We start from the raw sequence: 15,591 nt of genomic DNA, 5'->3' as shown, positions 1-15,591 counted from the left end.
CAAACACAGAGTTCCCATAAGTGGCACTAAAATGATGTTCAGAAAACGGCACTAATTTCCCGCCCCAGCCACACATTTCAGAGGTCTGGCCGTCCCAAAAGGTGCAAGCATGAAATAGATCACAGAGAAGTTAAAATGGAGAAGATAAAATCTGAATGGGCAAGTGCATCAAGAAACCTGTGAAAGGATACCCAAAGCCATAGAAGGGTGTGAACAAAAACTTTTTGCCAAAGGAATACACTGTTTTACATCTGTAAAGGTGTCCTGTAAAGATATCGATTCAGCCAACTTTACAGAAGCTGCTCCATGCTAAGCAGGCAAATGGCATCCCTGCTGGGTTTATCATGTGTCATTGATGACATTCTGCTGCACGCTCAGCAATACCAGGAGAATCAACTGCAAAGTATGTCACACAATGCAAAACTGTAATGTTCATAAGTAATCTTTACATTAATTATATTTAAAATACAAGGTAGGGCTTTTACTGTGAAACAGTACTTCAAATGACAGCAGTACATCAATATATATAGCCACAATTCTGAAAATGTTCCTGTGTATTGTACATTCCAACCAACTCTACGGAGTTAACAAACATTTTAAATTACCTTAAACGCAAGCTTGTAAGACCCATAGCCTAAACCACACCCACAAAGGTATTATTATGCTGGATCCATCGCTCAGCTTTACTCTTGGAGTGTTGGGTATTTTGAACAATTGCACAAACACCAAATAATGTAAACTGTATTTACCACTTCATGTGTTATAGAAGGTGCCTGCATTGTACAGCTACAAGGAATGCTGTTACTTCCCATACATGAATGTTCATGGTCGGCCTTATCCAATGCTCCACCGTGGGAATGCACAGACAGAGCTCAAGAAAACATCTCCAACTGCTTTTACTCTACCAAGGTGTTTATGCCTGGCCAAGAATTACAAATTTCACTTGGGATTTTGCCATATTTTTATTGCATTCCAGCCCAAGGGATTGGGTACATTGGATGCAGCAGGTAACTTGCCTTACTTTGGTTTTGCCCCTTGCTAACACCAGAGCTGTAACCATGAGAAGGGGGTTGAGTTTTCTGTATTCAACATGTGCCTGTCCCACTTGCATATGTAAACTTTAACATTTGCCAAGACGGGATGTAGAAATGTATTTATGTTGCATTAATATTACAGACCAGTCTAGGTGCTTCTCATAGAGTGACAGCAAGCAATTAGTGAAAGAAACCAGATATTAGCATTGAAACTAAAATTCCTTGTTCCAACCTTCTCTCACTTGTGTCCAGATGGCAAACAGCTTATGTTCTTATCACTTCCTCTAAAAGATTGTTTCGAACCTAACCAAAAGAAGATAATTGCCTTAACAATTACCTCTAGTGCACTGAACTGAAGAACACACTGCCTTCTCCAAATCTTGGGCAGCGGAGATCTGAAAATACTCTTTTAACTAATATAATTTAAAAGATAACAGGCTTAAATAGAGAGGAAGCAACAACTTTCTAATCCCTGCAACCTTAAAAACGTACTTATGTTATGGAGACAAAATAGGGGACAAAATGGGGGTGAAGGGGCGTAGTTTGGATAAGACGGACAGGGTTTGTTGAAGTGGTGGAATCTGGTGAAAGTGCAGTCTGGCAGAGATGGGATAAAGTTGGGGGGTGCATGCACTTATTTGGGCCTAGGGCAGCAGAAAGCCTAAATACACCACTGATTGTGAATATAATGTAGCCCCCCCTCGCCCCCATGATGTGGTATCAGTCATTATGACAGCTAGACATGCACGGTGACAGAGCAGTTGACAAAGACAACAATGTACCACATCATAATATATAAATATAATATACCAATCGAAATTAGCATTTTGTCCTTAAATCCTACCATGCTAATGGCACTGCCAGTGGCCCAATGTGCTTTACATTTGCTCCAACTTGATACTAGCTCCCACAAACCTTCATTGGTGTAGAATGGTCACCCCAATGAGTATGGTTGCCCTGCCGACACAACGTGTCAGAAGGTAGCCCCTCTACCACCCTGTCCCCCCAGCTGTAATCCTGCATGGGTGCCATATCTTGCTGGCGATAAAACAGGTAATGAAAGGGTGGGAGGCACTGATGACGATCTCACCAGCAATAAAACAAACAAAAAAAGCTGCCTGGAAGAGAGGGGACAGGTATTTCCTCACCCCTTAAGATATTACTCGACAGCCTGACTCTTAGCTCTGTGTAAAATAAGAAATGCGTCATTGTTCCGTGCTTTTCTCATTGTATATATAAAAGTGCCGTTACATCACAAAATTGGGCACAGAGTCGAAAACCGTGTGTCTCGGGAATCAATAGCATCAAACTGCAAGCACCAGGCTTCGCAGGGACGTGCTGAAAACGCTGGATCCAGCTTATTTGCACTGGCACGTGCTCCCTGCCCGCTGCATATCAATATAACTCGCAGCGGCGACACCTGACAAACAACCACCGCACTGATTAGATAACCGCCCGGCCCCTTCTGTTTTGTGCAAGAAGCGCAGACAGGGAGCGATCTGGGTGTTACTTATTAGATTTGTGAAGGCGTTCGCGGGCACGTGTTTGCTGCACAGGCGTGCCGCGGCCCTCCTGGGACTTCCATGGGGTGCACGCCACGGTCAGGGAGCGGGGTGGAGGGGAGCCTGGAGAGAGCTTTGCTCTGGAAATAAAAAGAAGGAAGCAAGGCGCTGTAGAATGGGCAACTGGGGAGAAGAGCAAGAGAAGACTCCCGAGAGGCTGGCACTTGGCCGGTAAAGAAAGCACGTTGGGCGAGAACGCAAGAAGGTTCGAGAATTCCTGCCTGGTCATTTGGCACGGCTCAGGGAATGCTGCCCATCTGAGGTCTTTCTTTTTCAACAGCTTGCTGCCTGCAGATTAAAAAAACAAAGAGCACAGGCAGGTGGCGGGGGCCTGCCACGGGAAGGCTACTGTCCGTGAGGCGGGAACTCATTCCAGATGCGCAGCCGGGCAGGGCCTGCACGCTATGTGCGATCACTTCTGTGGGTTTATTTGCTATTTCTTGTTTTGGGTTACTAGGGTGGTATAATATGATATGATAGGTTATTTACAACGGCTTAATACCCAAAGCTCTAAGGCAGACCCGGGGATTGAACCTGTATTTCTTGGTGTCGTCTCGTTTCCAAGGGAAGCACGTTGCCCCTGAGCTGGCTCCCCTGAGGTGCTGCTGTGACTAATTCTCAGACATCTGTGCTGCACACACTTTCTCTTGGTCCACCACATTTTGCTGACTCTGGTGTTAAGCCAAAGGACCTCCGCCAGCGTCATGCCCAACAACTCCACCACCGACCTGGCATGGCCAATCTGGGTATGCAATGAGACATACTGCTCCTTCTTTTCTCTCGCTGCCCTGGTGCCCATGACCGTGGTCTGTGTGATTTTGCTGGTGGTTGGTGTCATCGGAAACACAGTTACCATCATCATCATCAGAAAATACAAGGAGATGAAGACCACTACCAACCTCTACTTGTCTAGCATGGCGGCCTCTGATCTCGTCATCCTCTTCTGCCTGCCTTTCGACTTCTACCGCCTCTGGAAGTCACGCTCTTGGTTCTTTGGGGACTTCTTGTGCCGCTTCTTCAACTTCATCAGTGAGGGTTGCACCTATGCTACCATCTTGCACATCACCGCCCTCAGCGTTGAGCGCTACCTGGCCATCTGCTTCCCCCTGAAAGCCAAAGTCTTTATCACCAAAAGGCGGGTGAAGGTGGTGGTGGTACTCCTGTGGGCTTTCGCACTGATTTCAGCTGGACCGTTCTTCTTCATGGCCGGGAGTGAGCCGGGCTTCTCGAATGACAGCCTTAACCTGAGCGTGGGCTGGGAGTGTAAAACTAGCACGTATGCCCGGGATTCCGGCCTGCTCAACATCATGCTGTGGGTCACCACCAGCTACTTCTTCATCCCCATGTTCTGCCTGTGTATCCTATATGGATTTATAGGGCGGACACTGTGGAGTAGCAAGGACCGGATCAGGGGGCCCAACGCTGCCAACAGAGAGAAGAGCCACAGGCAGACCGTCAAGATCTTGGGTAAGTCCCATCTGTCTCTAGACTGCTCTTTATTTGTGCTTTGTGAGAGTCCCAATCAGAGACATGCTGAGCATGGACCCACACCAACCCATAGCACATTCCATGGCCGAGAAGTATTGCTAAACTGGAGTGTTTCTAATCCTGTTTTCAACTGAAAGCCTAATTTGCACAACAGCATTTTTACATGGAATGGATAATTGACCCATAAACACATTTCTCAAGTGTACAAGTATATTTATTTTCCATTTTGTTACTACTTTTTGTATTTATTTTATTTATTTTGTTTTGGTTATAAAATAACCTTTACAAAAGGGAAGAGCGAATTTTCAAAAACAGAATATCAATTCAACAATAGCTAGCACGATAATACATCATAAAACCAAACTTACACTGGTGTTCTACAAATTCACATAACACAATATAAAACGTAATATCAATTACTTCACATAAATCACAAAAAAAGTCAGGCATTTACCATGTACACTAACATTCACTTGATATCTGAGAAACAGAATTAATCTAATATTGGACCTTTCTCAATAGTAAAAAAAAGAAGCAGCTATAAACAAACAAAATCGATATTTACAAACATCAATGTGTCAATCTGGCGTGTAACATCCTTTACGAACCTCAGACAGAAAGCGCAAAACTGTTTTTTTTTTGGGACGGATTTACTGTGGATCATGTCCCACCATAAGGTGGCCACATAAACTCGTTCTTCATTCAAAACAGAATGTTTGAATTGTTGAATAGGCTCCACCCTAAAGGCTGGACACTCTATCAACAGATGCCACAATGTTTCCTTACAGTCTGTCACTTTACAGAATCCACAACATGACATTTCTACACTTACCTCACCACGGATGGACATGCCTCTTATCTGGGAATCTTATAATGTATGGTTCAAGGCGCCCCATTTTGTGTGATGGCAAACAAGCTGAGAATACAGTTTGGTGGCCAATACCTCATCCACTGTTCTGGCCCAATCCTCATTTTGCATACGCCTTTTCACCCTTAATGGATAAAATAGGAGAGTATACACTGCTGAGCCTGCTATCTATGTGTAAAGGATGCTGTACAAATAATAGATTGTGTGGGTATTTATATGTTCGCAGACACGTGTATGTGTATATTTACACATGCCTGCGTATATATGTATGCACATATGTAGAAGACACGGTTACATTAACAAAATGTAATGACGTGTGCGGTGCGACAAATCTACAAAGTACATATAGGAGATTAAAAAAAGATAACGGCATGCTGTTACACTTATCTAAAGAGTTGAGGCGACCCTCCTTTAAGCACTTTGCAATAGTCAGTGTCGAAAGCTCGGGTGTGTATTTTGAGGAGAGAGAAGCGTTGCACTCTTCACCTCTGACTGAAAGTGCACAGAGGCAGCATAATGCCAGGTCCAGCTAATTGCCAGTAATGTGAAGCAAACCATCTTTCTAAACATATATCAAAAGGTGACACAAAGAACCGGGAATTATGGGAAAATACAATGTATTCAAAGAACACAATAAAAAAAGACCTCACAATGTGGTCTTGGAAAAATCAACAAAATCAAACAAATATCTCGTGTGTAATTATTGTGCGCAGAAGACACAACATCCATCATTTTCATTGTGCACAGTCAGATATACCATGCAGGGATGTTAGTAGTTTGTGGGTGACCTAACCCAATCTGTGTGTCAGTCCCCACATCTAGAGAGGTGTGGACAGGTTGTTAAATCAATAGATCAAGCCGGGCGCAAGGCTTTCTTCAGGACACACACCACCTGGAGTGATATTAGATCTTGATTTTCATCAAACCGCACACCTTTTTCATAAGGACTCGCTGTTTTTGCATGGAAACCTCATGTATGACACCGTGACTCGATCTCGATTTACTTTTAACTGGTGCCGTTGCAAAAGAGCAGCCCTTGTTCGTGTTTATTCTATCGCACCCGTGCCTCTTCTTTCGAAATGGGTCGATGATGATCATCGCTACAGACCCGTCTCGAGAGAAGAGGCAACTCGCCGGCCGCCTGACAAGTAATGGTAGACGTGAAAATAATTCGAGGCCATCTGACTAAGCCAACCTCTCGCTGTGACAGCTCTGCCTGAGCCAGCGGATGGCATAGAATAAACACGAACAAAGGCTGCACCACGTCTCTTATTTTGCACATACTTTTGCACGCGGTGGCCAGACGCTAACCCATGGCGCAGGCTAGACTACAGGCCGAGCATGTGGTGCAGCCTGCCACAGACTTTCCCTCCCTTCCTTTCAATCTCAAAGAAAGAAACAGATTTAAAAAGTGAATGCGGGAAAGGGAGACGAAGAGAAAGAAAGTAAAAAAAGGACGAGAAGGACGAAATACAACAGCTAAGAAAGGAAGGAACAGAAAAAGAGGAAGTGGAAGGGTTTGAGGGTTATGGAGTAAAATGAAAATAGAAATGAATAACACATATTGCCACAAAGAAGGAGAAACATGATAGAGGAAAAGTGAACGGCTGTCACTGGAATGGAGTATGGGTTAGGTCTGCGGTTAAGGCTCTTTGTACACTTTAGAACAAGCAGTGGCTATGGCCAATAGCGTATTCTTTCTTTTATAATGGCACTATAGGGGCATGTCATCCAATGCATAATATGACCAGTTTCCCACACCTTTTGTCAGGTGTTGCCATCATATGTCCAAGTACATTTAGCATCCCAAAGCATGCAATCAGATGTCTAGGTAGACATACCGTTTGTGGGTACTGCTATTAAAGACCCAGGTGCTCACACCATTGGCAACAGAGGCTGCCATAAATGGTCCAGGTTCTGATGCCATGGATAGGGATTGTCATGCATTGTCTGGATACTCACACCATTGCCAGGTATTGCTACCAGCATGCATTGCAATCAGATGTCTAAGGCCTCTCTAAGGCCTCCCCCTACTGCTAAGGATTGTGATCTAATGGTCATATGCTCTCCCATCGTGGAGTTCCAAAGTGTCAGAGTCTTCTCCCATAAGCTGGTGATATAGAGGATCCAGCCAACAGGACCTTTCTCTTTAGGAAGTCTTAAAGCGCAAGGAGCACGAGTGATGCCTTCACCGGTCTTGTTCACGCTCTATCAAGTTTCGGTACAATACACTACAAGAAAAGAAACTATATATATGTAGTGTCCACATCCCCTTTGTGTATATGTGCACAGGTGGCCGAGAGGATACGTTTCCATCTCTGAGCCCCAGATGGGAAAGGGGAGCGGCATCAAAGTAGAGACAGGTAGAGGTAATCTGATTTTATGTGTTTTCTAACTTTGTTTGAAATCTTTTGGGCTTGCATCGTTAGTATTTTGGTACTTGAAGACTTACATTATGTATGGGAGTGACATTTGGGAGGCTGCACATGTGATCAACTGGAAGTAGCCCAGAATAAAATTCTAACTACATTAACCGGTCTTCCACCGGGGCTGCAAAACAGCGCAATTAGGCTGGGACTGAGTGTCCCAGGCATAGCTATGCAGGCAAATCTGAGACTGGAAATGCCCTTTTTAAAAATGCATGTGTCTGGCCTGAAAGACCCCAATGTACAGAATGCTTTGGCAGAGGCCATGGGGGGAAATACAAATGGTACAATGAGGCTGGTGCCGTGTTGACCAAATGGGGACATAAGGGCGTGAAAGAGGTGTCTGCCCAGGACTGTTCAAAAATTAAAAAGGAGCTGTCGAGGAAAGCCAATCATCTAAGGCGGGTACTCTATCGTCTCCCGCATTATATAAGGCTACCCACTTGCACCCAGATGTGGGTGGAGACATTTGTTAGAACAAGTCCCACAAATGTAGGAAATGTATGCTGATGATTAGACTTAATGTCCTCCCATTGAACCCCCTTACCACCTGGAAAATGGGGTGGCGACCACAAAATGTAAACTGCGGAATGGGAGTTCACGAGCACCTGGGCCATTTCCTACTAATTTGTTGTATCTGTTATGGATTACGGAAAAAGTGGTTTATGCCTCATTTCTTACTGCCCAATATTAAAACTTAGAAAGAGGCCCTTTTTTATTTAATGAATTGTACCAATGAGGGATTTATTTTTAGCCTTTGTATGTTCGAGAAGCTTTTATATTTAGTAAAGTTTTAATAGACACTGCTCACTCTTCCTCACTATTCCTCTATCTGATGGGGCTGCCGGAGCGGCTTCAGCTTTCCCCTCCACCTTATCTTCTCTTCATTCTGTGCACTACAATCCTGGACTCCCTGGAAGGTAAGCCCTCTACCATTGGGCCACTCCAAGATATCCGCGAGGACGCTCGAAAACAAACATTTCTGCAAATCATATTTTATGCACAGGCTTGTGCTACATCTGTAAATTGCAGACTCTGTGAGCCAGAAATCGCTCCGTTTCATTTCCTCTGCTGTCCTTTATGCTCCGTATTGATGTGGAGTTGCCTTTCCAAGACGGCCACTCGTTTTTACCCTGCACTGGAGTGCTGGGCCTGGTGCTGCTGGGGGGCATTGATTGGCTGGAGCATGTAACATCAGGGCCAATGGGAAGGCCGGCAGGCTTGGCCGGCCCTCCTAAGGCCCACTCCTAAGGCCCTGTCTACCCCTGTCCACCAGGTTACGCCACCCGCCCCCCCAGTCGCCTGTGTCTGCCGGACCCCCCCCCTGGTCGCCTGTGTCTGCCTGAACCCCCTCCTCCCTGTTCGCCTGTGTCTGCCTGCCCCCCCTCTCCCCTGGTTGCCTGTGTCTGCCTGAGCCCCCTCCCCCCTGTTCGCCTGTGTCTGCCTGCCCCCCTCCCCCCCTGGTCGCCTGTGTCTGCCTGACCCCCCTCCCCCCTGGTCGCCTGTGTCTGCCTGACCCCCCTCCTCCTTGGTCGCCTGTGTCTGCCTGACCCCCCTCCCCCCTGGTCGCCTGTGTCTGCCTGACCCTCCCCCTCCCCCCTGGTTGGTTGCCTGTGTCTGCCTGACCCCCCCTCCCCCCTGGTCACCTGTGTCTGCCTGACCCCTCCCCCCTAGTTGCCTGTGTCCGCCTGACCAACCCCCCACTCCCCCCTGGTCGCCTGTGTCTGCCTGACCCCCTCTCCCCCCTGTTCGCCTGTGTCTGCCTGCCCCCTCTCCCCCCTGGTTGCCTGTGTCTGCCTGAGCCCCCTCCCCCCTGTTCGCCTGTGTCTGCCTGCCCCCCTCCCCCCCTGGTCGCCTGTGTCTGCCTGACCCCCCTCCCCCCTGGTCGCCTGTGTCTGCCTGACCCCCCCACCCCCCTGGTCGCCTGTGTCTGCCTGACCCTCCCCCTCCCCCCTGGTTGGTTGCCTGTGTCTGCCTGACCCCCCCCTCCCCCCTGGTCACCTGTGTCTGTCTGACCCCTCCCCCCTAGTTGCCTGTGTCCGCCTGACCAACCCCCCACTCCCCCCTGGTCGCCTGTGTCTGCCTGACCCCCTCTCCCCCCTGGTCGCCTGTGTCTGCCTGACCCCCCCCCCCTACCCCCTGGTCGTCTGTGTCTGCCTGACCCCCCCCCACTCCCCCCTGGTCGCCTGTGTCTGCCTGACCCCCCCGGTCGCCTATGTCTGCCTGGACCCCACCTCCCCCCGGTCGCCTGTGTCTGCCTGACCCCCGCGTCCCCCCGGGTGCCTGTGTCTGCCTGACACCCCCACTCCCCCTGGTCGCCTGTGTCTGCCTGACCTCCCCCCCCCTCCCCGCTGGTCACCTGTGTCTACCTAACCCCCCCCTCGCTGGTCACCTGTCTCTGCCACCAATGTTGACTTCATGCATTTCCTTGCTGCTGCCGCTTTTTGAGATGGGGCTGGCACTCATGTTTAAGCCACCAATGTTATCCTCATGCATTACTTTGCTGTTGCCACTTTTTAAGACGGGGCTGGCACTCATGTTTTATGCCACCAATGCTGACCACATGCACTACCTGTGTTGCCACCTCTTAAGATGGGGGTGGCACTCATGTTTTATGCCACCTATGTTGACCTCATGCATTACCTTGTTGCTGCCGCCTTTTAAAATGGGGCTGGCACTCATGTTTTATGCCACCAATGCTGACCGCATGCACTACCTGTGTTGCCACCTCTTAAGATAGGGCTGGCACTCATGTTTTATGCCACATATGTTGACCTCATGCATTACCTTGTTGCTGCCGCCTTATAAGATGGGGCTGGCACTCATGTTTACACCACCAATGTTGACCTCATGCATTACCTTGTTGCTGCCGCCTTTTAAGACGGGGCTGGCACTCATGTTTAATGCCACCAATGCTGACCACTTGCACTACCTGTGTTGCCACCTCTTAAGATGGGGCTGGCACTCATGTTTTATGCCGCCTATGTTGACCTCATGCATTACCTTGTTGCTGCCGCCTTTTAAGATGGGGCTGGCACTCATGTTTTATGCTACCAATGCTGCAATGCTGTCCTCATATATTACCTGTGCTGCCACCTCGTAAGATGGGGCTAGTGCTCATGTTTTTTACCACCAATGGAGACCTCATGCATTACCTTGTTGCTGTCGCCTTTTAAGATGGGCTGGCACTCATGTTTATGCCACCAATGTTGTCCTCATGCATTACCTTGTTGCTGCCGCCTTTTAAGATGGAGCTAGCTCTCATGTTTTTTACCACCAATGGAGACCTCATGCATTACCTTGTTGCTGTCGCCTTTTAAGATGGGCTGGCACTCATGTTTATGCCACCAATGTTGTCCTCATGCATTACTTTGCTGCTGCCACCTCTTAAAATGGGGCTGGCGCTCTTGTTTCATGCCACCTATTTTGACCACATGCATTACCCGTTGTCGCCACCCCGTATGAAGGGGCTGAACTTCAGGTTTTACTACCGGATTTGACCACATGCACTTATGTAACCAAGCAAGTATTCTTAACAGCGACACGATGTCCGAGGACAGCTGTGTGCGCTACAAACGCAAATAAATAAAAAATAAAAATAAATAAAAAATAATTAGAGATTTTAGCCGGTTTTACCCGGTTTTGGTTTTCTTGAATTTGTGGGTTTTAAGGGTTGGCCTGATGGGGACTTGGAATGTAGGGATATTCGTGCAGTGCACTTTTTTTAGTTTATGTTCAAATGTTCAATAGGGACGTTGGAATGATAAACTATTTGGATGTTTTAATTTTTCTGCATATGTTTTAATGGAGAAATCCGAATAAAGATTCTGACTGACTTGTTTACTTTTATGATGGAGAAAATAAAGCTATGACCGTTTTCCTTTTGCTTAGAATGTTTCTGTACGGATTATTTAGATATTGTCATTTTGGTTTATCTTGTGACATTGGCACTTTCTAAGTCAGGTCCACGAAACAGGATATTATTTCAAATTCTTATAGTCAAACATTGACACGTCATTGCATCTTACTGTACAACAAGAACTTGGAAACAATGTGGTCAGTTGCCTAAATTGCTAACCATGCTCAAATCTCAGCTCCATCACTTAACCAATGTGTGTGATCCTGGGCAACTAATTTAATGTCATAGTGTCAACATTCCCAGTTCGAATTACTTCACATTGTTAGCCTCTAACAATGTTTTAGTTCTCATGGTACATTCTTCAAAAAAGGCTCACTCATGATTTAACCTTCTGTAGCACCCTTTCATCTGTGTATATATATAAGTGAAAATGTGTTTGCATGTGACAGGATTTATGGCTTATACAATTCCACATTGTTTCACCAATCTGCATCACCTTTTGCATAGTTGCTTGTTAGGTCCCCTCTGGACATTACTGGCTACATGACATTTGGACACCCCACCACTTTCCACGGATTTCAGCAAAAGTCAACATTTGTTTGTGGGATTTGTGGCTTGACGAAGCGTCGTTCCGTATACAACTCCACACCGTTTCACTAATATGCACCACATTTTGCATAGTTACCTGTTAGATCCATCCGGACATTACTGGCTACATGACATTTGGACACCCCACTCCGTTCCCCAGATTTCAGCCACAAATTAAAATTTGTTTGTGGGTTTGTGGCTTGGCGAAGCGTTGTTCTTTATACAATTCCATGACGTTTCACTAATCTGCACCAAGTTGCATAGTTACCTGTTAGGACCCTATGGACATTGCTGGCTACATTACATTTGGACACCCCACACCGTTCTCTGGATTTCAGCACAAATCAACATTTAATTCTGGGTTTGTAGCTTGTCAGGCATTATTCTCTTATATAATTCCACACCGTTTGACCAATCTCACAAAATGTTGCATAGTTACCTGTTAGGATCTTGCAGACATTACTGGCTACACGACATTTGAAGACCAGCAACCAGCATCCTGGTTGATGAGATAAAGTGTAAACTAAAAGATGGAAAAATGCTTTCACTTTCATATAAAGAAACTGTTTACTTTGACATTACACCCAATGCCAGCTCATGTTAAATCCGCTCCAGTTTAACCAAGCTCAAAGTTGAAAATCTTAGAATATGAAGATAACCTCATTACTTATATACTAAACAAAACACTTTTAATTTACTAACACATTGGGGCTAATTTTGGAGTCCCGTTTGGTGGGGAGAGGGCGTTACTTGTACCGCCGAATTTTAGTCACTTGCACAGCAGAGAGTGCAAAAGGCAGCAGTCTTGCAGTCCGCAGCGCACAGTGAGTAAACGCTGACTGCCATGTACGCATGGCAGGCAGCTTTTACAATGGATCCCCATGGGGTCCACATGCTTTTTGCTGGTGCATAAAGCTTGCGGACCTGATAGGGGTGCACAGCATTTACGCTGGCATGAAAATTCTTGCTGGCACAAATGCTGTGAGTATTTGTATGGCAGAGAGGAAGGGAACAGCAGAAATGCAAGTTGCATTCCGCCCCTTCTCTCTGCCTTACAAATGCAGGAAAATGAGGCATGACGTCGGAAACATGCATAAAAGCCTTTCGCAAGGCTTTTACGCATGTTTCTAATGTTACGCCCCAAAGGAAAATGATCTCCATTCTGTCCATTTACTTTACTCACTGATAAACTGGTGTCTTTTACTACACCATTGCATCTCGAAAACCTGTATTGGTACTGCCACTATAGGCGAACAGCCGTATAGATCTCGGGAGGGGTTATTATACCTTGAGGGTAATGACCCTTGCCCAACTTATGACCTGAGGCAAATAAGGAACCCCCCCCCCCCCCGCACTCAGTCTACAAGGCTATAGCTGTGGCCATTCATATATTTGCACACCACCACATGATATACGTGAAAATGTCGAAAGGGAAAAGTCTGCGGGAGGAAAAACCAAAGTTTATTTAACTGGTCAAGGATTTCAATCAGGCGACAGACAATGAGATATCCTGGGCATGGCAGGGCCTTATTGATATCACAGTGGTTTAAGAAAGAACAGATGCAATTAGCGTCAGAGCAGCATTTTTTAAAGGTGAAAACGTTTCTTTTTCAATGGGGATTTTGGGGTTTTCAGCAAAGCAGTGCTGCCTTTTCACTTTCTTCCTTTTGTATATGTCAGAACACACTGGCACGCTCTTTCAGTGTGTCCCCTTGTTCCATCCTACCCAATGTACGCTTGGCAAGAAGGTGCAGTCATCTTTTTGTTGCTGCAAAACGCTGTTTTGATGCCATTGCGCTCACAGGAACCAGCGCAGCCATATTGCTGTTTCTGCGCAAATGCAGTGGGGAAATGCTATTGAATGGGTCAATATATCCCACGAACTGCATTTCCCTTTTGAAATGTTCACATTTCTCCTATTACCCCCTCAACCCCGACCCTATTTATCCTTTGGAGACACACTTCGTTGGGTGCCGCCGTCTACCGGCACCCTGCGACGTAAGTTTCTTCAATGGACAGGAATCAGCACGGCAGGGTCCTTTTTTTTTCTTCTTTTTCTAAGCTTACATGGTTGAGAAAGCAGGGGACACCCCCGCAACTCCCATGTCATTAAAGCAAACAATGCTCCCCTTGTTTGCTATAATGCTGCCGTATGGCGCAATTGTTCAGAATTTCCGGCTCTATGTAATTTTTGTACAGCCAGAATTTGAACAATCCTTCCATACGTTTGATTTCTCCTACCTTTTCTACAGATACCCCACCACAAAGTTATTTGCCTCTTTGCTCACTGGTGGCAAAACCATTTGAAAACCATGACCCTCTTCCAATCGAGATCATACCAAAATAAAGTATTCAAACATTTTGAAGCCCAAAATACCAAAATTTAAGACCCCCATTTTACCACATATATATGTGGAGGGTGGGTTAAGTAAATAAGAGTTGGAGGGGTATTGGTGGGCTGAAGGGTCTCCCCCACCCTCCCTGCATTTATATGTGGTAAAAAGGGGTACAAAAAAAGAAAATTCAGTATTTTGGGCTTTAACATTTATTTGCCGCAGTACTCACATAGATCCTTCCATTCTTACTACCTCATCATGAGTTTCGCTGTAAACCTTAAATGCGGTGGTAACGTTATTACCGCCGCATTTAAGGGTCTGCCAAATCAGGGGTTTGGCAGGATTTACCCCCAGCTCTGAGCTGGGGGAAAATCCGCCACGATTTTGCCAATTTTCGGTAATACCACCGAAAATTCCCAATTGGGCCCAATGGGGAATAGGGAATTCCCGAATAGGCCCAATGGGGAATGGGGACTTACTGTGATCTGGCTCTAATAACGGCGGGGGGGGGTTGGCGGTAACGCTAATAGCACCAGCGGTAATACCACCGGGGATACCGCCCAACTCTTGTTGAGGCCCTTAGTCTGCTCTGATACGTGAACGTTCCTGCTTCCTGGTAACCTGATACCTGTATCCTCTAACTATGCTATGGTATGTGTACCTTCCTCGTCGCTTCCAATCTGTCTCCTGTACATGTATGTGCTTGAGCACTCATACTTTCTGTGAGGTTGCTAATCATAGTGTTGTGTCTATGCTGGTGTAAGTGTCTCTTTTTCAGGTGGCTATTGATTTATGTACTGCATTTACACTACATCCCTTATAGCTTCCTCGTGTCTGCTATTGTTAAACTGTGCCTGGTACCTATGCAAGACCTCAAGCACCATCACCATGCGCTGCTAATGCATTCCTGGAAAGACCACTTGCTTATTATGATTCCAGCATGATGAAGGGGGTAACAGGACTTCAATAGAATACACACGTTTATTTTAATCTCTGCCAGGGTTGCGCATGTGGCGGGCCGGGGGGGGGGGGGGCTTTGCCAGAGATTCTTAAATCCCTGTATTTCATTCATTTGGGGGCAGAAGTCAAATGTGTCTGTGCCCAATTCCCCAAAATCCTTTAAGATGGGCGTTAAGATGGATTTTCAGAATCAACCCTGTGGGCAGGTTCTCAGAGGACAACACCCTATTCTGGTGATCAGGATGTTACACTAACGTCTAGCCAAACTATAGCAAAGTAGTGTAAGTAAGCAATGAGGGTTAGGCTCAGTAAAATGTGGGGTGATGAATGGCTCAGTTAAACACACCCAGAATACTCGTAATAATTCAATTTAGGTTAGAAGGTATCTGGTCATTTCATCTAATACCATTGCATCTAATGCCATTGCATCAAAATGTTTCCATCTAAAAAATGTCCATCTAATGCATGTG

General features: G+C 46.2%; 1 protein-coding gene across 1 annotated transcript in view; it reads left to right on the top strand.

The window, feature by feature from the left end:
- Positions 1 to 3,393: 3,393 nt before the first annotated feature.
- Positions 3,394 to 15,591, top strand: part of MLNR (motilin receptor) — a 170,631-nt gene continuing 158,433 nt past the window's right edge. The window contains exon 1 of the mRNA XM_069640668.1: positions 3,394 to 4,063. Coding sequence (XP_069496769.1) covers positions 3,394 to 4,063 — 670 coding nt within the window. The remainder of the gene's footprint in view (positions 4,064 to 15,591) is intronic.

The sequence above is a fragment of the Ambystoma mexicanum genome, chromosome 7q (genome assembly GCF_040938575.1).
Source record: "Ambystoma mexicanum isolate Mex_15411 chromosome 7q, UKY_AmexF1_1, whole genome shotgun sequence".
NCBI classification, from domain to species: Eukaryota; Metazoa; Chordata; class Amphibia; order Caudata; family Ambystomatidae; genus Ambystoma; species Ambystoma mexicanum.
This window is presented reverse-complemented; position numbering and strand designations above follow the sequence as displayed.